Source organism: Rhinoderma darwinii, chromosome 2, assembly GCF_050947455.1.
Source record: "Rhinoderma darwinii isolate aRhiDar2 chromosome 2, aRhiDar2.hap1, whole genome shotgun sequence".
In the NCBI taxonomy this organism is placed as follows: domain Eukaryota; kingdom Metazoa; phylum Chordata; class Amphibia; order Anura; family Rhinodermatidae; genus Rhinoderma; species Rhinoderma darwinii.
Window position 1 is genome coordinate 466,435,473 of NC_134688.1, and position 26,337 is coordinate 466,461,809.

Sequence of the window (26,337 nt, forward strand, 5' to 3'; positions counted from 1 at the left end):
CCGCAGCGGTCATTCCGGCCGAAAAAACTGCCCCACAATTTGGCTCGGTTTTTCGTCCGGAATTCCCTGCGGTGCCCGGTGCGGATACGCTGACCAAGTGCTTTTACACAGCATATCCGCCCTGTGTGAACATACTCAAAGGGAAACTGTTCCCAGCCTGAAAAGGAGGGGAAGGAGTTGGGGTACATCAGAGAGGGTGGGCTCATAATTTAGGCCCTATGCTTCTTCTAGCATACGGGCAGTGCCAGAGTGTGCAGCTGTTGTGGGGCACTGACAGTGCCCGAGCACTTACGCAAGCAGAGGCGTAACTTTGTGGTCTTAATATTCAGTATAAAAGCTACATGTAGGTCCAGCATCTAGCCTCTGTTACCGCACCATGTTAACATTATATTCTGTAGGATTATAACGATTGAAGTGTCCATGTATATAGTGAGGCGGCTCTGTCTAGTGTGATTGTACCTATAGTATGTCATGTCGTATTATATGCCCTTGTGCCACCATCCCCTTTGCAGTCCTTTTGGCCCCCGCTGGATACAACCGCATCTAATTTTCCAGCTTTTCTCTTTTCAGCTCTCCTCTGCAATTTGCAGCTCTACCCTGTCATGATACATTTCACCACTAGGTGTCCCCTAAGACTTTTTTTAAATGCCAAGACTAAATAGTTGTCAGCTGCAGGACTCCCATTGGTTTGCTGGGATTGTGATGCCACAGGGTAGCCCCTTTTAAGAGAAAAAGCTTAGTACATTACAACAGCTCTAACCGTGCGCTCTCCAGTGTAAAATCCAGGTGGAGACCTAAGGACTGTCATCTCAAAGCAACCATGAGCGAGGTAAGTGATCACAAAACAGGGATTCCCTCTATTATCCTGGGAACATGACATTACTGAAAGTCTGCAGCATTGGACAGCGGTAGATTATTATTTTTTCTTTCTTCTGCAGGTGCCAGAAACTACCTGCGCTATAGTGGTTTTATACATAGAGATGTAGCAGAGCTGAATTTGTTCTTTACCGGTTTGAGCATCTTTTTGAGTTCGGATAATGCAGACGGTTTGATCTGCAGCTCTATGTAAAATGCACGATGTGTCGTACCGAATGACAAACTCAGCTCTGCTGCATCTGACAAATGGCTTTGCAGGAATCTTAGTATGGCTTGAGTGTCGTCTCTTTGTGTCTGGTTTCTTTCGTTACCAGCGTGCTCCCAGGTGACGGGACTTGTTGAAGACCTCATTTGCCTTTACTGCAGGTCTTTAGAGAATAATGATATTTGCCTTTTGAATGGAGCTTCATGTTTGCACTATGATTCTAAGGAACGCAAGGCGTAAATCCTAAACAAACGGCGGTAACCGCGATGCTTAAATATTTCATCGGTATTGATTCACATTTGCAGGTAACAGGTCTCCTATTGATGTGTGAAATGCAGAGCGCCCGGTATGAATATTTAATCCTTCCACCGGGGCTGCTGCAAATTAATGACATTATTCTCTGCTGCAATTACCCTTCTGGGGTCATGTTCCTGTATACTTAGAGTGTGTGTGTGTGTGTGTGTGTGTGTGTGTGTGTGTGTGTGTATGTATATGTATATATATATATATATATAATGTGTATATTTCTCTCTCTATGCCAATAAGATGTGGGGTCTTAATGTCGTCTATAGCTGAAGGTCTGATAAAACTTTGTCGGAGGGAGGCGCAAAATAGTATTTGTCTCATGTAATCCCTGATGAGCCGAAATTCATAGACTCCCCCCCCCCCCCTTCATATAACAATGACGCGCTGATACTTGGGGTGCCAGAACAGTGACAAATTGACACTTGGGTGTCAGGACAATGCTGCACTGACATTTAGGCGTGACAGAGCAATGACACTCTGCTTGGGGGAAAAGACAATGACACTTAAGATACAGGACCATGACGGTGAAGATACAGGTTAATGACACTTGGGGTACGATGACACTTAAGGTACAGGGCCATGACACTTAAGGTACAGGGCCATGACACTTAAGGTACCGGGCCATGACACTTAAGGTACCGGGCCATGACACTTAAGGTACCGGGCCATGACACTTAAGGTACAGGGCCATGACACTTAAGGTACAGGGCCATGACACTTAAGGTACAGGGCCATGACACTTAAGGTACAGGACCATGACACTTAAGGTACAGGACCATGACACTTAAGGTACAGGACCATGACACTTAAGGTACAGGACCATGACACTTAAGGTACAGGACCATGACACTTGGGGTACAGGACCATGACACTTGGGGTACAATGACACTTAAGGTACAGGACCATGACACTTAAGGTACAGGACCATGACACTTAAGGTACAGGACCATGACACTTGGGGTACAGGACAATGACACTTGGGGTACAATGACACTTAAGGTACAGGACCATGACACTTGGGGTACAGGACCATGACACTTGGGGTACAATGACACTTCAGATACAGGACAATGACGCACTGACACTTGTATCCCAGAGACTTGAGTCCTTGACCTCCGCAGGATTTTTCTCCTCAGGTCTCAGATGATTTTTCTCTTTTATACGACTACATGGAATTTACATTTAGAAACTAATTTCCTTAAACAATGAGTAGAAAAGCCAGAGAAATGCATTGTGGGTATGTCCGTAAATGTGATATATTTTTGGCCCCTTCAGTCATTAATCTTTAAGGATTTCCCATCCAAATTGTGTTTTGAATTCAGAAATTTCTCTATTCAAATCAATTCCAGTGATTTCCATAAATTTCAATTAATGTTGGAGTTTTTCACAGGCCATGAATGTCATTTCCATAGCGTTTTCCATACCGAGCGATCAATCAGGCCCCGAGTGCTCCCTGTTTTTTTCTGCTTTTCTTGACTAAACAACAACGCGGTGACAGGATGATGTATGACGACTTTAACCGTCCAAACAAAAGTTTTATAGCTAGTTATGGCGTCCTAATTAACACCCGCCACTGGATTGTGCTGAGATCAGCGATCACGGATCCCTTTGTCAATTTTTATCACCTGTCTGCTGAATTGATCTGCGAGAAGCTCGCTGATGTATCACAATTCTTCAGGAAAAGCGATTCCATTATCTTCGAAAGCCAACCTTCAGCCAAAAACTGAAAATTCTAAATTGCCCCTTCCAACAATAGTATGCCTAAAGATTAGTCCGAGATCTGAGGATGGGGAAAGAGGGTTAGTCCATGTAGATAGGCCATTAATCTTTTCTTAGTCTGATGGATATTCTATAGACAACCCCTTTTTGTCAGAATGTTCCCACGACGAGAAGATGATCGAATGATGGGACCTTGGTGATCAGCTGTGATCTGTGAGAAGTGTTTAATTTCCCTGCAGCGCCACCACAGGGGAAATGAAGGATTACACCGTTTTTATTAAAATGAATGGGCTGTCCATGTAATACACAGATCATGATGGGTCCTCCCAGAGAGAGAGAGAGACACTCTCCATAGGCACTCTCTGCTCTGGCTAATAGATTAAGATCCTAAAAGAAAGACCTCGTTCTTTTGACTCTGAATTTCATAATGGGAAAATTGAAAATGGGTTTTCTGAACCAGACAACCCCTTTTTAGGCAGGGGAATTACTGTGAAATTATATATTAATAGGATTGTATTAGGGGCACACAAAAATTGTGACTGATCCTAAGAAAGGGCATGCCCCAGTCAAGGTTGTCTCTGCCCTCCTTGCACAAAGGTAGTTTGACCATGAGGAGGGACCTGCTCTTCATTGGCACCACAACCTTACAACACGGTGGAAATTGGAACTGGTCTATGGGACTCCCCATCCTTCTCTTCTAGAAGCCTTGAATAGTTGTGGTTGAACAAGGGCCTGCTCATCTTGGTGACATGGAAGCCCCACTTTGATTTGTGTTATGGCATCTCCTCGGAGAGGCATTTGACTATCTACCTAGCAGAGCTGCTGGAGCACTTGGCTGGAGACTCTATTCGAGGGTTCAATCTTTAGCCAATATTGGGTTTTCGGTTTTTGGCTCGTGATCAACTTTCATTGAAGCAGGTGAGGGAAGAAGAGCAATAACAGGAGGTTGGGAACAACAAGAAAATGGGCGACTTGTCTCTGATTAGCATTATATCCTTTTGTGAAGACTGGATTTTTGCCTTGGTTTGGGAGTTGGTGGTCTACAAGAAGCTCGAAGAAAAGGACAATAGTGCATGTGGTTGCGGAAGGGATATGTACTTCAAAGGTGCAAAAAATCCTTCATGACATTGAACAAAATGACTAGTGGTGGTAAGGCAAGGATTGTTTTTCCCACATAGGGTGGACTGGTGGCACTCCTGGTACCCAGCACATGGACCCAACAAACCAGTCTGTTTTGGCCAGAGTATTTAGATTGAGGGCATATAGCAGCAAACTGAATAATTTCACCGGGTGAAGGCAAGCCTAGCTACTACTCTGCTTGCCGGCCCAAGGATGGGCAAGTCCTTTTTTGACCATAGGTGTGAGGCTACAGTTACTATTTTTTAAGTGAGGTGGCCAAAGTATATCCAATAAAGGTCCTCCTCTCTTGACCAGAGTAGGGAGCAGTTACAAGGAGCGTCTTTTGCTCTGGAGGACCTGTCCTGTCCAGCATTACACAGACAACACATTGATTTCAATGGACACTGTAATGATTAATTTCCCCTGTAGTGGCGCTGCAGGAAAATAAAAACACACTGCCAGGTTTCTCCACAGATTACAGCTGATTGCTGAGGATCAAGGAGCCCCTTCTAACAAGTAGGGATTGTTGAAAGCAGAAAGTATGTAAAGAAGTTTTGTTGAAACTGAGATTATGTTGGATCTTGGGTTCTCCATTGTGTAGCTCCATGCAGGAATCGATGAACCTACTTGAGTCGGTGGGCTTACAAGTGGTGGATAATTTGGGGATTGAAGGAATGAGTAGTAGAAGAGAAAGGGGGACATGGAAAACACTAAAATTTGGTTTTGCTTGTCGAAAATGATTTAGTAATTTATACGTTATTTAGGTCTTCACCCACCACTTGTATCTACGAAGATATTGTACCAAAGAAACTTCTGACCTTTTTTATGGACTGGCCGAATTTCTCTTTAAGGATAAGTTCACATAGGGTGGATATGCTGTATAAAGGTACGGATTATCCTCCCTGGCGGCTGCAGCGAATTTGCGGCCGAAAAAACGCACCAAATTGTGGTGCGGTCATTCTGCCGGAATGTCTGCTGCGGAAAACAGAAGAGAAAAATACGCCCATACTTGCCCTCTGATGTCCTGTAAACCGGCCTCCTGGGATGAGGTTTTATCCGATGTGATTGGCTGCAGCCTGTGATTGTGTGTGTATTGGCTGCAGCGGCCACATGGGATGAAACGTCATCCCAGGAGGCCGGCGTGGACGAAGAAGCCCAGAATTCTGGGTAAGTATAAGATTATTATATATTTTATTTGAGTTGCAATATTTTTGCAGCTTTTCCGCCACAAAAATAGCAACATCTGCTATTGGTTGCAGATTTTACCTCCCCATTGAATTCAATGGGAAAAACCCTGCAACAAAAAAGCAACGGTTACGTAAATACAATTGACATGCTGTGGATTTGACCTGATCTGACCATGATTCTGAGACCTAGGGCCGTATATTGAAAGATATTTGTATTGCTGGGATTTTCCATGCTATTTAGTGGTCTCTGCCCTCCCGGCTCCTTCTCTACCTGGTCTCTGGGACGGATTTCTGAGTAATGGCCATGAGGTATCTAGTTCCTTGACACATCGCCCCCTAGAGGTTGGTTTAATAGTTTGCTTGTGGGTGGTAGAACCTGTGCCAGACTCCCCTCCCCAGAGGAACGGCATTGTTAGCAAACAAGGGGGAAAGGAATTGACCGAAGGGTCATTTAAAAAAAAAAAAAAAATGTATAGGGAGAAACTCCAGACCCTTCTGTCCTTGATGGGGCCTATTTTCATCATTTGCTCTGAAGCCCCTGTCTCTTATGTACACCACTTGATTCTTTGAATGTTGACCGGCTCGTGAAGGGGTTAATAGCTGTTAATAATAAATCTTCAGATTTTCACTGTAAAAAGTGGACTCCAATATAACGGCCTGTTCCCTTGATGAGCCGGTGTAACCTGATTGGTGCTTGATGGCTGAGGACATGCTGGATCGGAATTAACAGGCGACGTTCTAACGACCGTGTCAGGATGATAATATTGTGCTCCGCCGTCTCCTCATTAATATACCTGCATAATATCTGTCATTAATAGTCCCACAGGCCACCACTTCTCCCATTATGATGTCACATGATTAATGCCCTCACTTCACTACACAGCCCTGTCCCTGAATACTTTTATATTAGTTTCTCCGTATATTGGGCTACTTATTACTATAACAGATCTTTCGGTTATATATTAAGCAAACGTCAGATGTAGCAGAGCTTATTTTGCTATTTGGCACAAAGGGGTTCTTAAAGGGGTTGTCCAGTTTGAAAAAAAAAAAGTTTTCATACACCCTATTAGTGAATTCTGAAGTAATAGGGGGGGGGGGGGAAGGGGCTCTTTTCAGGATCCTCATCTCTTGGCCAGAGTAGAGTGGTTACATAGAGCGTCTCTGGAGGACCTGTCCTGTCCTGTATTACACAGAGAACACATTGATATAAATGGGCACTGTGTAATGCAGAACTTCACCTGCGGTGGCGCTGCAGGGAAATTGAACACTTACTGTCAGGTGTCCCCACAGATTACAGCTAATGGCTAGAGGTCCAAGCAGGGGACGCTTTATAATCTCCATAGTGTTAGGAGGGTTCCTTGACAAATAAGTGAAAAACCCTTTCAAAATTAATGTCAATCTTGGAGCATTATTTGTCAAATAGATCCAAGATTCTGTGCAGATTAAGTTCATAATATATGTTTATAGGAGTCAGCGCTCTGTATTTTTGACAGCGCCCCTGTATAGAGTTAAATTATCTAATTCTAATTATCTAATTCTATCTGCCTGCAGCCACCACTAGGGGGAGCTTAGTGCATACTGTTATTATTGAGCACAGTCTTCAGTAAGCTCCCTCTAGTGGTGGCTGCAGGCGGACAGAATTGTATCATTCAGTTCTATGTCTATAGAGGATTTGGAGCTCTGTATCAGGGAAAAGACAAAACTTTGACAGTTATAAAGATGTATTACAATGTTAATTATCACAGATTGTTGGATTTACACTGACCTGGTGCCTAATTCAATCTGGACATTCACTTTGACTGTTATAATTGTGCCAAGTAGTGAGGGTAAGTGACAATGACAACGCTGCCGCGTCACTATGTGGTGGCCCCCAAACCCAGGTGTGTTTTTTTTCTACCGTTATGGATTATAATATAAGGAATGTGACCGAACATCCCATTAATCTGGTGCTTTATGGTGTGGAAATCCTGCTAATCCGGCATCCAACATAAAAAATGCCATGCTGGATTACTGGAAGGGTATAGATCCGCATAGTCCATCACTTGACTTCCTAGGCAGGTCCACAGTGACCGGACATTGGCATCCATGTAGGGGGGGTATCGATGTTAACACGGGCATACATCTACTGCACGCCATCTATAGAGGGTGAAATTAATCTGGGATTTGGTATGTGCCAGATTCTGGATTATCAGATGCCAGATTTAAGTATTATCGCTGTATATACACAATGACGTTTGCTATATCTGTATCCAATGTCACAACCATGGTCACAAGGACTATCAAATCTGTATGTAAGAGGACGTGGAGCTCCGGGGACTGGGTTCGCATCAGGACACAATTTTACATGTTGCCTATAAAATCATGAAGCGATTCTCTTATAGCTTTGCATTATGAGGAGCGGGATTACAATTATTACAGTTATGGCCTGTGCTTTGTAGCAGCGTTTCTGCACTAATAATTCTAAAGACGTGAAATTCTGTTTATAGCAACTGGAGGCCAATAATGAGGCTGTGAGGAGGATGATGGGTGTGCGGTGTGATACATAGGACTTCCTGTCAGAGCGGACTACTTTAAGAAAAGACTTTAAGGGGGATGGTGATGCAGCGTGCCAATCGTTCATACAATAGCTTCACCCTTAAATATGTCATACATAACCTCCACCCTCTGAGCGTTCCTGCCCAGGCTCCACCCTCTGAGCGTTCCTGCCCAGGCTCCACCCTCTGAGCGTTCCTGCCCAGGCTCCACCCTCTGAGCGTTCCTGCCCAGGCTCCACCCTCTGAGCGTTCCTGCTCAGGCTCCACCCTCTGAGCGTTCCTGCTCGGGCTCCACCCTCTGAGCGTTCCTGCTCGGGCTCCACCCTCTGAGCGTTCCTGCTCGGGCTCCACCCTCTGAGCGTTCCTGCTCGGGCTCCACCCTCTGAGCGTTCCTGCTCGGGCTCCACCCTCTGAGCGTTCCCGCTCGGGCTCCACCCTCTGAGCGTTCCTGCTCAGGCTCCACCCTCTGAGCGTTCCTGCTCGGGCTCCAGCAATTAAGATTTTTTTTTATTGACTTCTGCTTTCTGGTCCAATTACTGTAACTGATGTTGGCACCAACATCAGTTACGGCACCTGAAGTGAATGGGACAGTGGTGTAATATTTGGTATAAGTGCCGCAAACCTTTCAAAGACCTGGGGTGTCAACAGTTGGACCTCCACCAATCTAATATTGATGGCCTATCCTAAGCATAGGCCAACAATTTTAACCTGGATAACCCCTTTTTTAAATGATAAAATTATTGGAGCCTGCAGTCACCACTAGAGGGAGCTCAGGAGCATACTGGTTATACATTCAACAGAATACCGTATACAGCAAGCTCCCTCTAGTGGTGGCAGCAGGAAGACAGAATTGTATCTTTAGCTCTATGTGGGGAATTTGAATCTCTGTATCAGAAAATTGAAGCTCTGACACCAATTAAGATCTGTTAAAAAAATTATGTTGAACCTAAAAATTGCATAGACAGACATTCTAGATACAGGTTTCCCCACTAAAGTCATTGTAAAAAAAATGGTACGAATATACAAAGAAAATTGGTACCTAACATCCGGTCGTAACTGGTAAAATACTGTCGTGAAAAAAAAAAAGTTGCAAAACCAATGTGTGTGAATGTTTTGTATAGCGAGAAATTCAGCTCTGCTACATCTGTATTTCGCCCATCTAAACATAGTGGTCAGAGTACAGTGAAGACCTGAATCTAGGACCTGAGTCGGCTGCATACAGAGGGTCACCGATACTCTTCTGGCAGAAAACTATTTTTATTTTTTGATCTCCTTCTTGCGCAATATTTTTTGGGGGGCACAGTTGCATTAATTAATATTCCACATTGGTGTCTGTCTCCTATTGATAACCTACCAACCGTAGAAGAGGGACAGATGTAATGCCGTAACACATGACTGCAGGATCAGACTACACAGGGTTTGTTTGCGTCTGTAACCAAGGAGATACATAGGTCTGCATAGGAGCTGTATACTGTACATATATTGGTCTGTGCACACAGAATAGACGTTGCATGTGTGTGAACCCTTAGTCACAATTAAGCAGCCTGGTCATTATGGGGTTAAACACAATTCACCTTTCCAGCCAAGAGACAGCACTGGCCATTATTCTATCAGTCAATGATCGGGTGCAGCAGAATTTGGTGTAACACCTTTATCGTGTCATATGTAGCTGTAAATTTACTTCCAATTTAGATTTTTCTCTAATGTTGACAGTTTAGAGGATGGAACAAAAGATGATGATGAAATGGCGCATGGTCTCTGCTTATCTCCTGGGGTTTACAGTACAATAATACGAGACCCCCGCTCCGTGCCAGCAACTACCGGGTCCAAAATTTTTAATTTATTACCATATTTTTATAGGGGGTCGGAGCTCTGTTTTCGACATGGGTCCAAATACCTATAGACATGGGGCAGATTTACTAAGACTGGTGTTTCTGCCTTTGCCTGAAGTCCGCAGGAGTAACACGCAACAAGTTTAAGCGGAGCGCGCCTCTTAATAACTTTGACACGTTTTTGGCTGTCCATGCGCCACAGAGTGAAATCTATACCAGCTAGGAGCTGGTGTAGATTTCTGTTCTAATTTACGTTCGCTTCTGCCATAATTATAGTAAATGTGTAGGGCTGTGGGTGGCCCCTTCTGCTAAGCTCAGCCAACTTTTGCAGAAACGGCACATATTCAACTGGTGTAGAAAAGCTTCCCCATAGAGTTAAATTATAAAATTCTGCCTGCCTGCAGCCACCACTAGGGGGAGCTTATGGGCTTCATTCATTGAATTCAATAATAAAACCGTAAGCTCCTGAGCTCCCTCTAGTGGTGTAGCCAAAATGTTGTCATTTTAACTATTTGTCTATAGGAATTTGTAGCTCTGTATCTGCAAACATGGGTCCTGCGATGAGAGGCTGCAGGAACCGCCTAGTCACCAGGGCCCGGGTGTAACGCCATCTCTGTGTGTGCCCCCCCCCCTACAGTTATGCCCCTCAATGTAACCTATGTTTTATAATAAACCCTTCTGTTCACATTTTTGTTTTTTATGAACACTTAAATATTTGATGGACTTGAGGGAGAGGATCTTGGTTAAATATTTAGATTTTAGTATAAGCGCAGACCACAATTACATTAAAGATCTTCTCCAGGGGCCCCATAGACGCAGCATTAGTTACTGATCACTATCTCGTTTTATCTCTACATCCCATACATTGCAGCACGTGTTCATCCTGATCCCTCTGATTCATAAGAAAAAAAATAAGACTGATAAACTGTATCCTGTCTACAAACCGCTTGGACTCCAGGCCGATACATTTTATCTTCACTGATTCATTGTAACAAATTACCAGAACGGTAGAGATTTCTGCAGTTGTTTTGAGTTTACAGAAGATTTGTAGACTGGATACAATTGTAGCAAATCCTCTGCTGTGACGTTTTAGGTCTGTACAGGTTTTTAGTCTCTGGATGTAAACAAGAATGCCCTCATTTTTTGACAGCAAGCAGAGATCTTGAAAATCACAAGAAATGGAAACAAATATATTCTGTTTTATGCCATCCTATTTATACCTGCCGCATCTTCTGTAGAGACACAGTTTTTACTGAAAGCCTTTGCAAGCTTTGTCGTAGTCCCGCATCTCGCTCAGTAGCTAGAAAATGTTGGGGGTTCTTCTCCTCTTGAGGTGGGTTTCCAATAGACTGAATCCTGTGTGCGATCTGCTCATTCTGAATGAATAATTACTTGGTCTGGAGTGACCCTTGTATGTTTGGACCGTTCCATAGCGGGATATCTTAGAAAGTACATGTGGAATGGGGCTGAGCTGCAATACCAGGCACATCCCACTGACAAGAGCGGTGCTATTTGAAAAACTAAATAAATAATATATATATAATTTTTTTTTATTCTGATCCTGCACAACCCCTCTTAGAAGCTTGTCTCTGTCTCTGTCTCTCCACTACTTGTGGAACCAGAAAGCTGTACCTCTGAGGCCGAGGCTATAGAGCAGGGGTATTCAACTAGTCCACTTACCTGTTTCTGCAGTCAGGTGAAACCGGACTCCTTAAGTTAATTCAGACTCCAGACCTGTCCACTAAAATTAATCCTAGACCAGACCCCTAAAAAGAATTCCTACTTCAGACCAGACCCCTCAAATTAATTTGGTCCCTTAAATTAATTCATACCCCAGACCAGACCCCTACAAGTTATTCATACTCTCTAGACCAGACCTTTAAAATGAATCAGACCGCCAAAATTAAATTAGACCCAAGACGAGGCCTTTTACCCCTAGACCAGACCCCTAAAATGATTTCAGACAAATATATATAATTTTTTTTTATTTGTGTTCTACCTATATCGAGTGTCGGGAACCGTACGTAGTTCCGCTCCTGCTGTCATAGATGCTTTGCAATGACACTGCCCTCCTCCAAAGCTTCTATGGCAGCAGGTCTGTGGGGTTCGGACAGCTGGTGTCCCCGGTCTGCCAGTTGAGGACTATTGCTATAGGGTCTGGTAGTCTCTCACTTGCTCAAATATCGAGTTGTAGCTCTGCTTTCCTTCACCTGGGGCAGAGATCCATTTTCCTGTCCTAACTCTGTTTCGAAATACCTTGGCCAAGACAGAGTGGCGCGTTGGTGCCCGACACCCATGGCTCCACCGGTGCCCTTAGCTACACCCCTGTAAGAGTCCTAGGCCGCCTGCCGTAGCTGTGGGACACCGACATGTACGGTATTGAGATGCATCGGTGTGAGGAGATGATCCGTGGTGAGGGTCTCTCGGTTCCGTAGCTGCAGACACTAATGCACCTATGTATATATAAACATGTCAGGAGGAAGATTTGTCTTGTGAATCATACCGCACGTTATCCTTCTAGCGACTCTTTAAACCTAACAAAGCCTTAAAAGCTTTGTATGAATGGAACGTAAATGTGGCCTTGACATGACATTCCTTGTGCGTAACCAGTGACGGCCGTATCCTCTCTGCACAATATTTATTACACCTACTTCACAGATGCAGCAGAGCTGAATTCATCCCTTAGGGTAGGGCTACACTGGGACATGGCATCAAATCACAATCTGAGCTCTTCCAAAGGGGACTCCTGACCGTGTTCTTCATTGGGAACTATTGAGGTTGAGTTTTTGGCAACCCAACGACTCGTATACAGATTACTGCCATCATGTAGTCCTAACCAAAACCTCACATTTAGGCCTTATTCAGACGAGTGTATTCTACATCAGTGTGTTGTCCGTTAAAAAAAAAAACAGCAGCTCACGGACCTATGCAAATCAATGGGGCTATTCACACGTCCCCATCGTGTCTGTTGCGTGTCCTATTGTGGTCAGTTCTTGCAGACAATGTCGCCCATTGAAGTCAATGGGTGCGATCGCTCTCATGTGTGATAACTAAGTCAAGGTTCGCTCCAACTGTATGTGGGCCCTTGGCAATCAGTCACATTGGGCCCCTCGTCTTACGCATACAGCACAAGGCAGGTTAACATGGACGGTGTGGGCCCTGGTATCTACCTAGTCTTGCCTAGTACATAGCTACAGTGCTGTTTAAAGATGGAGATAATATATCGTGATATAGATAAGTCCATTCTGATCTTCTACCCCAATGGGGGTGCTGACTGTTAAAGGGGCATACACTGCAAGATATCGGAAACCATGGGTGGCGTAGATAAGTATGTGGCCATCCAAACCATGAGTTGGGACAAATGAATCTCTGCTATGCTTGTAGCCATCTATAAGTTTAGAGATTGACCTTGGAGGATTCACTCCACATTTTGTTTCAGTAACGGAGCACTGACCCCACACGAGGAGGGTGAAGAGATACAAAAGTCCTACGTCTGCCCTTCACCAGACATCATTGTTGGTGGCAGACTCCTTCACGAGGTCCAAAATTTTAGCCAAAAGTTCTGAATTTTATCTCCTAGGTCCATAACCTTTGCTGCCGTTCTCCTCCGTCCCTTTCTCTTGCCTTGGTTCCTTAATCAGGCATGTGGATTCTTGGTAGCACCCCTTCCATGATGACCAGTCCCGGCAAGATTGATCACGGTTAATGAGGGTCTCCGATATTAGACATTTATGGCACGATGTATCTGGTCGGGAGAATGAGGGTCCCCTGACTCTGTCGAGGCGTCGGCTGCACCCAGGAGGAGAATGAACTGAGCTCTATATCCAAATCTATGGAAAAAGCTCATCTATTCTACGAACCTTTCATGCATGTGATGGTCTATAACCAGATCCAAAAATATCTCGAACGTAATTTGGAAAACTGAATATAAGGAAATCTAGAAATTGCAGTTTTTTTTTTCTTTTTCTGAGACACCCAATACGTAAAGGTCAAGTTATATAACCAAATAATCTGTCGTCTAAGACTTGTGCAGTGGTGCATGTTGGGAAATTGTGTACAAATCAATGTATTCTTGTCAGTCTAGTTCTTAGGGAAGGAAACTTTCTTCAAAGGGGTTGGCGTGTTTCCGCATCAAAATTGTGTATATTTTTTTTTTATTTCTTTTTTTTGCTGCGGTCTTTGTGTGATGGTGATATTTTTGCTTCCTGTGATATCATTTCCACCCCCTGTAAGACATTGTGCAGCAATTACATAAGAAAAACACAGGAAGCGGTCCACTTTCCGCGGCAATAGTTAACATGCTGCGGAACTAAAATTACGCACCGCAGGTGAATTTGTGGACTGTATTTTTCCGCAGCGTGTGGATGACATTTGTTGAATGAAACCAATTTGCAGACAGAAAATACTCAGTAGAATACAGAATAGCAGCAATTTCGGACGGAAAACAGGCCGCAATTCTGCTACGTGTGGACGAGCAGTTAGTGGCCCTATTGAATTTAAGAGCTTCTGTAAGTAGATAGTCCATGGTCCTCTAGAGCAAGAGCCGCTCCTTGCCTTCTGCTGAGTGGTGTGCACGGGCCGTGACTTGCGGCTCGGATGGCTGCAGAGTCACCCGCGGCCTCCTGCAAATCGCGGGCCGTGCACATGGCCGCATGCATTAATTTCAACAAGCCTTGACCGCAAGATGTGGCTGTAATATGACATGTCCGATCTTTTTGCGGTCCAGGCTCCTGGGCAATGCACGGACCGTGGAAACCATGGTTGTGTGAATGAGCCAATTGAATTGCGGCCGCTAAAAATACGTTTGTATGCATGGGGCCTAAGGCCGAATCCAGATGAGCGCACTATACATCCGTGTGCTGTAAAAAAACAAAAACTGACGGCACACGGACGCTTGCAATTCCATGTGGCTGTTCACACGGCCGCCTTTTTAACGGACCGTGTGAAGGGCCCATAAAAATGACATGTCCATTTTCACAGAACCCTCAATAGACTCAAGTCTACGAGGGATCCGTGCAAATTGGTCCCACACGGGTGCGACTCTGACGTGGAAAATTGCTGTTTTTCAGGTCAGAGTTGACACTCATTAGTCTGCGGGCTAAGTGACTGGTCCTTATGCCGACAGCCTGTTAATTTAGGTGCTGACTTTGTCACTGAGCGCTCCTGCAAGTGGGGCCATCGGCAGGATCAGCCTGTCACAAAAAATCCAGAACACCGCTCTTATTCAGTGATGCCCTTCAGAATGCAGAAGCCGCTGCTTCTGCATTCAGGTGGCTGCTGGGGATGATGTCACAGTAATGACATCACAGGGAATCTCTGTGCTTGTAGGGATGCAGAGAAGACGTGATCCGTGCCTTCCCTGCATGTCTGGCTATATAGATTACTGGTAACGCTGATCTAATGGATTATCACTGGTCTTGACCTGCCTAGGTAGAGTCGTGTGTTAACCTTAGACCATACTATCCCCCCCACCCCCACTTAGTAAAGACACATGACACCGAGGTTGGATGTGAAATGGCCACAGCAGCCGTTTATTAATTTCACAGTTTTATAAAAACAATTTAAATCCGAAACATTCGGATAACTAGTTAGGAATCCACCAGAGAATTCCTCCTAATAATTCACATGACCCAACATGGGTCAGAATCATAAATAACAATTAACCGTTAACATTAACCCGAGCAGAGGAAGTCCTTGAAGCCCCTTCAGATGTTCCTTATTAAGAACACACCGAATTAGCCATCTGCAAACCACCAATTACCTCCAGCCGTAAACCAGCTCGGAAGCACCGTTCACCTCTGCAGATGGCTCCAACCACTAGAAGTCCACTTCAAGGGGATAACACCAGATGAAGCCCTCAAGTGATATACCGACCACTAGAAGTCCACTTCAAAGGGATAACACCCGATGAAGCCTTCAAGTGATATACCTTCTACCAGAAGACCACTTCAAAGGGATAACACCCGATGAAGTCTTCAACCATGTACCTTTTTTGGGGGACGCATACCCCCGATGCGACCCCCCCCACCATTTTGTACTGACTGGCCTCAAGGCCTCCCCCCGCCACAGCGAAACAGGCCTTGACCCCCTTAAGCCTGTGAGTTCCTCCACACCACCACCGCCCTTTCTATGCCTTCTGCTATCGCCAAGCTCCAAAGATCAATGCCAACCTCGGTCAGATGAACCCCGTCACTTCTCCAGAAATTCCCCACTCCTGACTCCAAATCCCTATGCCTTACGCAAATGCCCCCGTTCTTTGCCACAAAACGGGACACCGCCCGGTTAACCTTTATGCGAGCCTTATTGACCCTCTCCACCGATCTAGCTAACCGCCAATGCTTTCTTGGGACTATGTCCGACCACACTACCACCAACTTGGGATAAGATACCCACAAACACAACATATCATGTTTGATATCCCGCACCAACTCACGAAAAGGGCGGACTCCTAAGTCATTCCCACCCACGTGCAACACTAAGACCTCCGGAACCCTATCAAGCCGCGCATATGTCTGGAATTCCGCCAACACCCTGTTCCACGACATACCTCTAAAACCCAGCCAATGCACAACCGCATCCTGTCGCGGAATGCGCAACTGGCGACCATCCGGGCGGACGTCCGCCCTCAAAGCCCCCCAGTGCACGTACGAATGACCCATCAACCACACCAGACAAGGAGGCGAATCTGAAACGGAAAAAACAATTAGGCACCACCAATATAACATTTGTAAAGCGTAAACAACCCCAATCATAACATATGGGGGCGGACATAGGACTTAAACCTTTTAGACTCCCAACGACCAATACGCCTCACCCCTTCATCATCCAACCCCCAGCGCCCCGCTTCCGTTGCTGCGCCAATCCTGAAGGAATGAGATGAATATGAGCCTGCCGCAACACCAACCGCCGTCAAACATTTTTTAAATACAGCTCCAAACTGAAACCTGGACAAAAACGACCCGTCCATATGACGTAACAAAGGCAAATCTGGAGACCCCCCGTTTTGCGTAAAACCCCGCATGCACTCTACAGGGCACATGACCGACCCCGGGAGAGCGAACAAAACTATCAACTTTCCCTTCCCTACTTGGTCAGTTTTTGATCGACGCAACCATACCTCTAGCCGATCTGCAAATAGGCTCACCTCCCCAGATCTCAGCCCCCCTGCCCGTTTTGTACTTGGCGACACCAACTCACCTATTCTAAATGCTCCAAAAAACGCTAACGAAAAAGCCAATCGAAACAAATGCATTTCATCTGAAGAACGACATACCGATGCTAATGAACCGCCCAACGATTTAAGCAAAGCAAACGACACCGGCCTTCTACTATCCGCCTCCACCCTACCTCGACGCAACCCCTTCAAAGCCTGCGATACCAGAAATTCCTTCGATACATCCCGAAAACCCCGCAGCTTAAACCCAAACGCCACCGCAGATATGAACCGGTTCACCTTCGCTACTGAAAACCCCGACTCCCAGGCGTCCCCTAACCAGTACAAAAGTGCCACCAACCTGTCTATCCGTATTGACGTCACCCAACTCTCTTAACCACTCCTCCCACTGCCTCCAACAAGCAGCATACGCACTCCACGTCGCGCGCGCCAAAGACCTTTTTAACAGCTGCCCTACGGGACCGATACCAGATCCCACAGATGCTCCGGACACGCCAACCCGAGACGTTCCGCTCCCGGTGCCAATTGCCGAAACCGGTCCCACTGCGAGCGAGAAAGAGCATCAGCGATACAATTCTGAACACCCGGGACATGCACCGCCACCACCCACGCGTTCAATGACAAACACACCAACACTAAATGTCGCAACAATTGAACTACCGGAGGAGAGGACGCCGTGATGTTATTAATGGCCAGCACCACCCCCATGTTGTCGCAGTAAAAACGGACCTTCTTATCCCTGAGCCTGTCCCCCCAAATGGTAGCCGCCACCACGATGGGAAACAGCTCGAGCAGGGCCAGATTCCGCGTGAGTCCACTGGACACCCAGCTAGCCGGCCATTGACCCGCGCACCACGGACCTCCCCCATAAGCTCCAAAACCACCCACCCCAGCCGCATCCGTAAAAATATTCAAATCACTCGTATCCTGCGCAGGAGCCATCCATAGCGAGCGACCATTGTACTGGCCCAAGAAGTCATCCCAAACCTGAAGATCAGCTCGGTGCTCCTCCTTGAGCCGCACAAAATGATGCGGCGCGCGCACTCCCGCCGTTGCCGCCGCCAACCTCCTACCAAACACCCTCCCCATTGGCATAATCCGGCAGGCGAAATTCAACTTCCCCAGCAGCGACTGAAGCTCCCTCAGCGCCATTTTCTTCATTCTACAAGCCCGTCGAACCTCCAGCCTCAAAGCACCCAACTTATCCGCCGGGAGCCGACACTCCATTGCCACCGAGTCAATTTCGATTCCCAAGAAACAAATCGTCGCTACCGGGCCCTCCGTTTTTTCCGGCGTCAAAGGGATCCCAAAATCCCTCGCCACCTTCTGTAGTGCATGAAGCAAATTACCGCAAACCGGCGAACCCCCCGGGCCAACGCACAAAAAATCATCTAAGTAATGGATCAACGAATCGACCCCGGATACTCCCCTCGTTACCCACTCCACGAAGCTACTAAACGCCTCGAAGTATGCACAAGAAAGAGAACACCCCATCGGAAGGCACCGATCCACGTAAAAGGCCCCATTCCAAAAACAACCCAACAGCCGTTGGCTTTCTGGATGGACCGGCAACAACCTGAACGCCGCCTCGATGTCGGTTTTTGCTAGCAGCGCCCCCGGACCCGCAGCCCGCACTAACCCCACCGCCTTATCGAATGAGGTATAAACTACGGAACACAACTCGTGATCAATCCCGTCATTTACCGACGAACCTTTGGGATACGATAAATGTTGAATCAAACGAAACTTTCCGGGCTCGCGTTTAGGGACAATACCCAAAGGGGACACAACTAAATCTTTTACCGGCGACTCAACAAATGGCCCCGACATGCGCCCCAACGAAACTTCTTTTAACAACTTTTCCGACACGACTTCCGCATGCAAGTAAGCCGATTTTAAATTCCTCCGCGTAACCGGAACCTCATAAGGAGGCGGAGGAATAACAAAACCAACACGAAACCCTTCATAAAGCAACTTAGCTGCCGCCCTATCCGGATACTCACTTAGATAAGGGGCCATCCTTTCCACCCTCACCGGCGACACCCCCTTGACCAGCCCCGTGCTGGTTCCCTGACCTCTTTTTTCGCAGACATTTTGCCGCCCCGTGTGATGCACCATTACACTCGGAGCACACGTGCTTGAACTTGCACGTGGCCCCGAACTTGCACTGACCTTCATTGAATTGCCAGCAAAACCCCGCCTTTCCCCCGCCGCTTTGTCCACTCTGACTAGACTGGCCTCCCTGGCCACCGCTCCCGGGAAAGGGCTGCCTAACCGGAGCCGTAACCCGTAACCAGAGAGCAATATCCTTCTGGTCCCACCGAATCGCCGGCCGAACCGCCTTCCGCTGACGGAATTGCTCATCATATCGCAGCCACGCCTGACCCCCATACGCCCTATGAGCCTCCCCAATGGCATCAAAATAACAAAACAACGCCGAACAATTTTCCGGCGCCTTTTCCCCTATCACACTAGCCAATATGGCGAACGCCTGCGACCAATTAACGAACGTCTGCGGGATAAGCCTATACCGCCGCCGTTCCTCCTCGTCCTTTTTACTCTCATCCCGCTTGCTCTTATCCAAATTAAATTTAGCCAGCGGCAAGAGAGAAAAAATATCAACATATTCGTCTTTCCAGATCCGATCACGCACCTCCTGCTTTAAATGCGCCCCCAACGGACCCTCAAAACAAACATACACCTCCCCCCGAGCACGATCGTCCATACGCACTCGATCGCCGTCCTTCTGTGCCTCGGTCTGTACCGACACCGCGACCGCCTCTCTAACCGCCACCACAGGACGCGCCTGTAACGATCCCACGTCCCTGGGGCCTTCCCAAACTACCGCAGGAGACACTTCCGTTACTACCGGTGCCGCGGCCCTATCCAGGTGCCCCACCAGCTCCCGTAAGCAACCCACTAAGTCTGCCAAACCCGCTCCGTCGTGTCCGCCCGCGCCACTACCGGCCCCCGATGCAATACTAGCCGCCTCCCCGCCGACACCCGACATAAAAATCGCTGGATAAGACAATGATGGAGTTATACACTCACCGGGCTGCACAGGCGCTGTGTTCCCGTCAGCCGGACCATCCTGACCTCGACGATACACGTCCAGTTCACCTTCCTCCAGTTCTTCTCTCGCCGACGACTGTCCCTCCCAACGACATCTTCGGAACGGGGATGAGGACGCGCTGACCGATGGGCCGGCAACCTGCCGCCCGACCGCCGGGACCCAGACTTCCGACCGGACCTGTTGCCTCGACGTCGCTGCAGATCTAGGCGTCCGTCTAGACGATCCTGACGAAGCCTGCCCCCTGGCCGGAACATCACCATGCGGGGCGGCCGTACCTTGTTCTCCAAATCTTCCATCTGATGGGGGAGGGGTGACAGGGAGCCCAGCCTGCGACTCCCTGCTTACCGCCGGACCCCGTCGCGGCCTGGGATTCCTGCCAGGACGCAGGGCCTGGGAAGGGGCGGTCCTCCCAGCTGCCTGGCCTGCAGCGTCCGGGATCGGGCTCCCTCTGCGACGCCGTGTCCGCGGGACTACCTCCGGACTGAGGCGCTCTGGAGGTCGGGACCGCCGAGAGGGACGGGTCGACCCAGCCTGCGTCGCAGTCACCCCTGGCACCACTCTCTGCCTGCCCAGCGCAGGAGCGGTTGTTGCCGACTCCCCCCCCGCCGCCATAGCCATGCTCGTAAGGGGGCCGGGGGAGGGGAGCCTGTCCCTTTCAACAGACCCCGAACGCCGTGCCCGACGTGGCGAAACGGCATCCGGGATCCTCGTTATTGCAGCCACGGTCTCCTCTAGCCATCCGGGACCGTGGTGCACAGCAGCGGCACGCAGCCGCTCTAACATAAGGGCTTCTGACATTTCTAAAAGCCGGGCAACGGGGAGCTTACTTGCTTCTATGTTACTCCTCCCGCTGCTTCCGGCTCAATGCCGAGAAACAGCGGGAAGCGCAGTAACGGCCCCCCGTCCCCCTTAACTCCTCCCCGTCCCTCCTTCAGCTCCTTCCAACTCTCCCTCAACTCATTAACCCTTTCCCTACCAGGACGGTCATGTCGGCTTCCCTTCACCCTGCGGCCGCGTCCAGCCTCTTCTGTATATGGTGACCGCAGGGAACACCTAGGTAATGTATTCCCTGCTAACCGTACCCCTACAGTTTATAAGAGAAAAAACAATTTTACATTTTCTCATTTTAATTTGACTAATGTAGGTTAAAAAAAAAAGTGCACACCTCTCCGAACTCACCAGCTTAAAGAGGCTCTGTCACCAGATTATCAAACCCCTATCTCCTATTGCATGTGATCGGCGCTGCAATGTAGATAAGAGTAACGTTTGTTTTGTTTTTTTTCAAAGCGATAATTTTTGGCCAAGTTATGAGCAATTTTATATTTATGCAAATTAGCCTTTCTAATGGACAACTGGGCGTGTCTTGTGTTTGAAACATCTGGGCGTTGTGAATAGAAGTGGATGATGCTGACAAACACTTCTATTCACAACGCCCAGCTAGTAAAACAAGTAAACACGCCCAGATGTTACACACACAAGACACGCCCAGTTGTCCATTAGAAAGGCTCATTTACATAAATATAAAATTGCTCATAACTTGGCCAAAAATGATCGTTTTTCAAAAAAAAAAAACTAAAAACGTTACTCTTATCTACATTGCAGCGCCAATCACATGCAATAGGAGATAGGGGTTTGATAATCTGGTGACAGAGCCTCTTTAAAAGAGACTCTGTCACCACATTATAAGTGCCCTGTCTCCTACATAAGGAGATGGGCGCTGTAATGTAGGTGACAGAAATGCTTTTTATTTAAAAAAAACTATCTATTTTCACAACGTTAGGAGTGATTTTGGTTTATGCTAATGAGTTGCTTAATCCCCAAGTGGGCGTATTTTTACTTTCGACCAAGTGGGCGTTGTACAGAGGAGTGTATGACGCTGACCAATCGGCATCATGCACTCTCCATTCATTCATTTAGACAGCAGAATCGCGTTCTTACTAGAACATGATCTGCAGCCACATACACAGACATTAACGTTAATCAAGTGTCCTGATAATGAATAAAGCCTGGACGTCATGTGTATTCAGAATCCTGACACTTCTGACTCTTTTCTGTGAGATTTCCAGCACGGGAAACAAAATCTCGTTTATCTCCGTAATCTCGCGAGATTTCGTTTCCCGTGCTGGAAATCTCACAGAAAAGATTCTGCAGCCCCCTTACCACACCGTGACAAATACGTACTGATCTATGGTTTTGCCACTGTATAGTCAGGGTGCCTAAAGTATCATTCGACATATGAGTCACTATCTTCTATTCTGTAAAACCAGTGCTGTACGTCCCCGTCTGTCGTCCCCCCCCCCCCCCCCCCCGTCTTTGGAATTACTTTGTTTTGTTCCCATTTGGCGTAGTATTCAGCGCTACAATGATAGAAAATTGCCTAACAGTATGGATTCCTGGAGATCTATCACAGCGGAAGATGTGAAACCTGAAAGGATGGAGACTTTGATTCAAAATGACCAGGGCTGTATCCTGCTGTCACTCAACCGCTGCTTGCACAGGAGGACGCAGACCGGATAACAGAATGTGACAGCTAGAAAGACGGCGAGGCCGCCGCTGCAGAACATGGCCACACACTGAGTACAGCGCCCGACGCCATACATCTCGCCATCATTGAGGCAGAATCTGGAGCTTGATGGGATGTTCACTTGTATTCATTGTTATTTAAATGCAATTCTAGATGTTTCTTTCAGTCATAAAATAGACAGTGATTAAAGCTGAACAACGAGCCTCCCCCTCCGTACATTCGCAGCACAACTTACAATCTTCCGGAATATCTCCCCCCCCCTTGTCTTGCTTGTTTGATATCCTGAAGCTGCATGCTTTCCTGCACAGGTCATCCTGTAGAGTAGAAATGACCTGAAAGCTGTGTAACCCGGAGAGGCAGTCTGTTGTACAGCAGCTACAATTAGTGTGGGTGTCTCTTACTGATGACCAGGGGCGCAACTAGGAAAGACTGGGCCCCATAGCAAACTCTTGACAGGGCCCCTCCCCTGGATGTCACACACCGCCCTCCCTGTAGATCGTGCCCCCCGTAGGTTCTGCTATACAGCCCCCCCCCCCAAACAAAGAGAGAACGTCACTCACCTAGGTCCCATTCCCACGATGAACAGAACTTCTACACAAGCCTCCTTAACGCCGACTGGATCCTTGAGTGATCCAGTGACTTCATCACGCTGGCCTGCACAGGGGTCCCGTCCCTGCACCTGATCGGCTGCAGGCCGAATGGCTTGTAGCTGATGGCAGAGCAGGCAGATACCTCCCTAGTCACAGTGTTCAATAGTCTCTGCGTCCTAAGGACGCAGATACTATTGAATGTGGCGTCGCTACTGCTGTAGCAGCCATAGCGGCTGCTAGCAACGCCACCAGGGATGCTCCCTGTAGCAGCCGCTATGGTAGTTACGCCACTGATGACCTATCCACAGGATAGGTCATCAGTATATGATCGGTGGGGTTTAGACCCCTCACCAATCAGCTGGCTCAAAGCACCACATGTCTGTGCCGGAAGCAAATGGCTCCAGTCACGGTATAGCAGTTGAGCTGCTGCACGGCCTCTATGCGGTGTACGGAGCCATCTGCTTCTGGAACGACCGCTGCATGCCGCTAGGCATCGGAACAGCTGATCAGTGCGGGGTCTGGGTGTCGGACCCCCATCTATCATAGACTGATGACCTATCCTGTGGATAGGTCATTTGTATGAAACTGGTCTGAGCCCTGACAATCCCTTTTGACAATTCGGAATGCTTTTTTTTTTTTTTTTTTTTAAATTTGAGATGCATTTAAATTAGAACTGAGAAAAAAATATGGAAAACTGCATTAATTGCGAAGAGTTGACATTGTGTGAACAGAGCCTATAGGAGGATGAGGGGCACTGGACCAGTTTGTGGTATCAGTGACTCACTCCCCAATTCGGATCCATAGACCACAAAAGGACCGTCCAGAATCCGTCTCCATCGTTCAACCCCTTGGTGCCTCGTGCCATACATTTACGGCGCTGGCACGATGTAGTTAGTATCAAGCGCTGTAAATGTATGGCGTGGGCTCAGGAGCTGAGTCTGCACCATCCATAGAGGGTGTCAGCTGTATATTACAGCTGACACACTGCTACAACCTTTGGGATCTGTGGTCTCTCAGGACCCAAGTGCTTTAACCCTTTAAATGCTGCAGTCAATATGGACGCTTTTGTGGGGTGCTATAGGCTTCCATGGCCGCTAGGGTCCTAATGGAGGCCCCCAGGTCTGCCATTTTTGTATTCCTGTTAGGCCATGCCATAAGAAGGACCTATTATTATACCTGTCGGTTTTTAACGGACAGGCACGTTGCAGAAGTGTTGCGGTGCGTTATAAGTGATCAAGTGCAACTAAAAAAAAAATGCTTTTGTGGCGATAACATTCCTTTTTAGATATTATTTTTTTTTTTTTTTAAAGTACAGAGAATTGGTATGGCCATAACTGTAATGACCTGTAGTAAAAGAAAAAAAATGTTTGCCCCGCGTGATTAACACCATAAATGCCATAATTGCTGTTTTGTGCCTCGCCAAAAAAACGGAATGGAAAGTCCTCAAATCATCTGTAACCCAAAATAAAAGCAACCGGTCATCCCGCAAAAAATAAGCCCTTTCACCGCTCAATCGACTGGAAAATGTAAAGTTAAAGCGTAGCTAATCTTTCGCGAAAAATAAAATATTTAAACTGCTATCATGTCCCTCTATGTGAATTCATTACTCCTAGCAATTTTTTTTTCATTTCACAGTACCTGTTTTGCAGCTTTTTTTTTCCTTGTGAAACCGTCCATCTATTTTCTCACATTTCCTGGTTCTGGCCGGTTGCTAGGGGTGTGTCTTACTGTGTGATGTTACGATTTGGCTGTATCTTTCATGGGCAGTGAACTCTGAGGTGATAGCTCAGTGCATGCTCACAGTACTGTAGTTATCAACAGCACAACACATTATATATAGAGATGTAAATATCTCTGCACACTCCAGAAGAAAGCAATCAGTTTTTCACTTTCCCTGGCAAGTGCAGGGAAGATGAGACAGAACGGCAGGGTGCTTGGGGGAGACTGACAGTCCTGGTCTTGTCTGATGCTAATTAGCAGCTCAGATTAGTGTCCTGAGACTTTGCCGGAGGGAAGGGGGACAATCATCCAGGCAGTCTCTTCCATGCGCTCTGCTACTAGAGAACTTTGTAGTGTATAGAGGCAGAGAGACCATCCTGACGTCACGATCGGGGCGTGCACATCTGACGTCCGGATGGGGCCACCACCCACCCGTACTCATAGGCAGCAGAATCCGTACACCGATACATTCAAACGGTGTACGGATTTCTGCTAGCAACAGGAGACATACAAGAAATAAAATGTGGTAGAAAAGTGTCAGTGGCCATTTAAAACACATATAACACAAAAAGGAGCCCAAATTCATTCATAAAGTATATTACAAAACATATTTATATTACACATGCTGCTAGAAAAGAAAAAGTTGATTGAACGTTTAGTTACACTTTGTTTCAGAATATAGCAACACAAACAACTTATTTTTTTTTTTTGTTTTACTTCTTTGCCACAACAAAAATGTTTTGGTAGTGCTCTAATCCTAACGGCCCGCAGAATGAAGTTAACATGTCGTCTATACCGCACGGTGAATACTATAAAAACAAAGTCAGAAAGATGTGTGGTGTGGGTTTTTTGTTTGTTTTCCCCCCACCCAAAAAAAAGAGCTTTTTTAACACGTTATATGTACCCCATGGTGCCATTAAAAAAAATACAATTTGTCCTCCAAAAACCAAGCCCTTATACGATACATCGATGGAGCATTTTAACTTTATGGCTCTCGGACCGTAGTGGTGCAAAAATGAGAATCTCTGTGTCCTCCATGCCCAGAACAGCTCCCTCTAATACTCAGCGTCCCTTAATAGCTGCTATGGGGCCTGGAGGACAAGTGGGCCCTCTTTATTGCCGGACCATTTTTTCTTTTTTGTGGAGTCAGTGGTGACTTTCTTCTGTGTAGCTCTTTTATGAATGCTTTTCTTTGTGCAGAAGACCTAATGTATGGAACCACTCTTTTTGATATTCGCCCCTTTAAATTCAAATTCCGCCCCTGAAGTGCCTTGTTCTGTCATCTTACGGGCCATTAAAGGGGTCGTCACCCAGTTTTTGTTTTTTTTTCCCCCCCAGACTAGGGAATAATAGAAGTCTGTAATGGTGATGCACCCTTTTATTTTACCGTATACAAAGACAGAATTGGCACTGAGGTTTGAGAACCGGGTGACCACCTCTGAGACCTATAAAGGCGGCCCTAGGAGTTGTGACCCAGCT

At 46.9% G+C, this 26,337-nt stretch overlaps 1 protein-coding gene across 1 annotated transcript in view; it reads left to right on the forward strand.

Moving 5' to 3' along the window:
- The first annotated feature begins 718 nt into the window (after positions 1-718).
- Positions 719-26,337, forward strand: part of PCP4 (Purkinje cell protein 4) — a 46,836-nt gene continuing 21,217 nt past the window's right edge. The window contains exon 1 of the mRNA XM_075850994.1: positions 719-829. Within this exon, the coding sequence (XP_075707109.1) occupies positions 821-829 (9 nt within the window). The 5' untranslated portion in view covers positions 719-820. The remainder of the gene's footprint in view (positions 830-26,337) is intronic.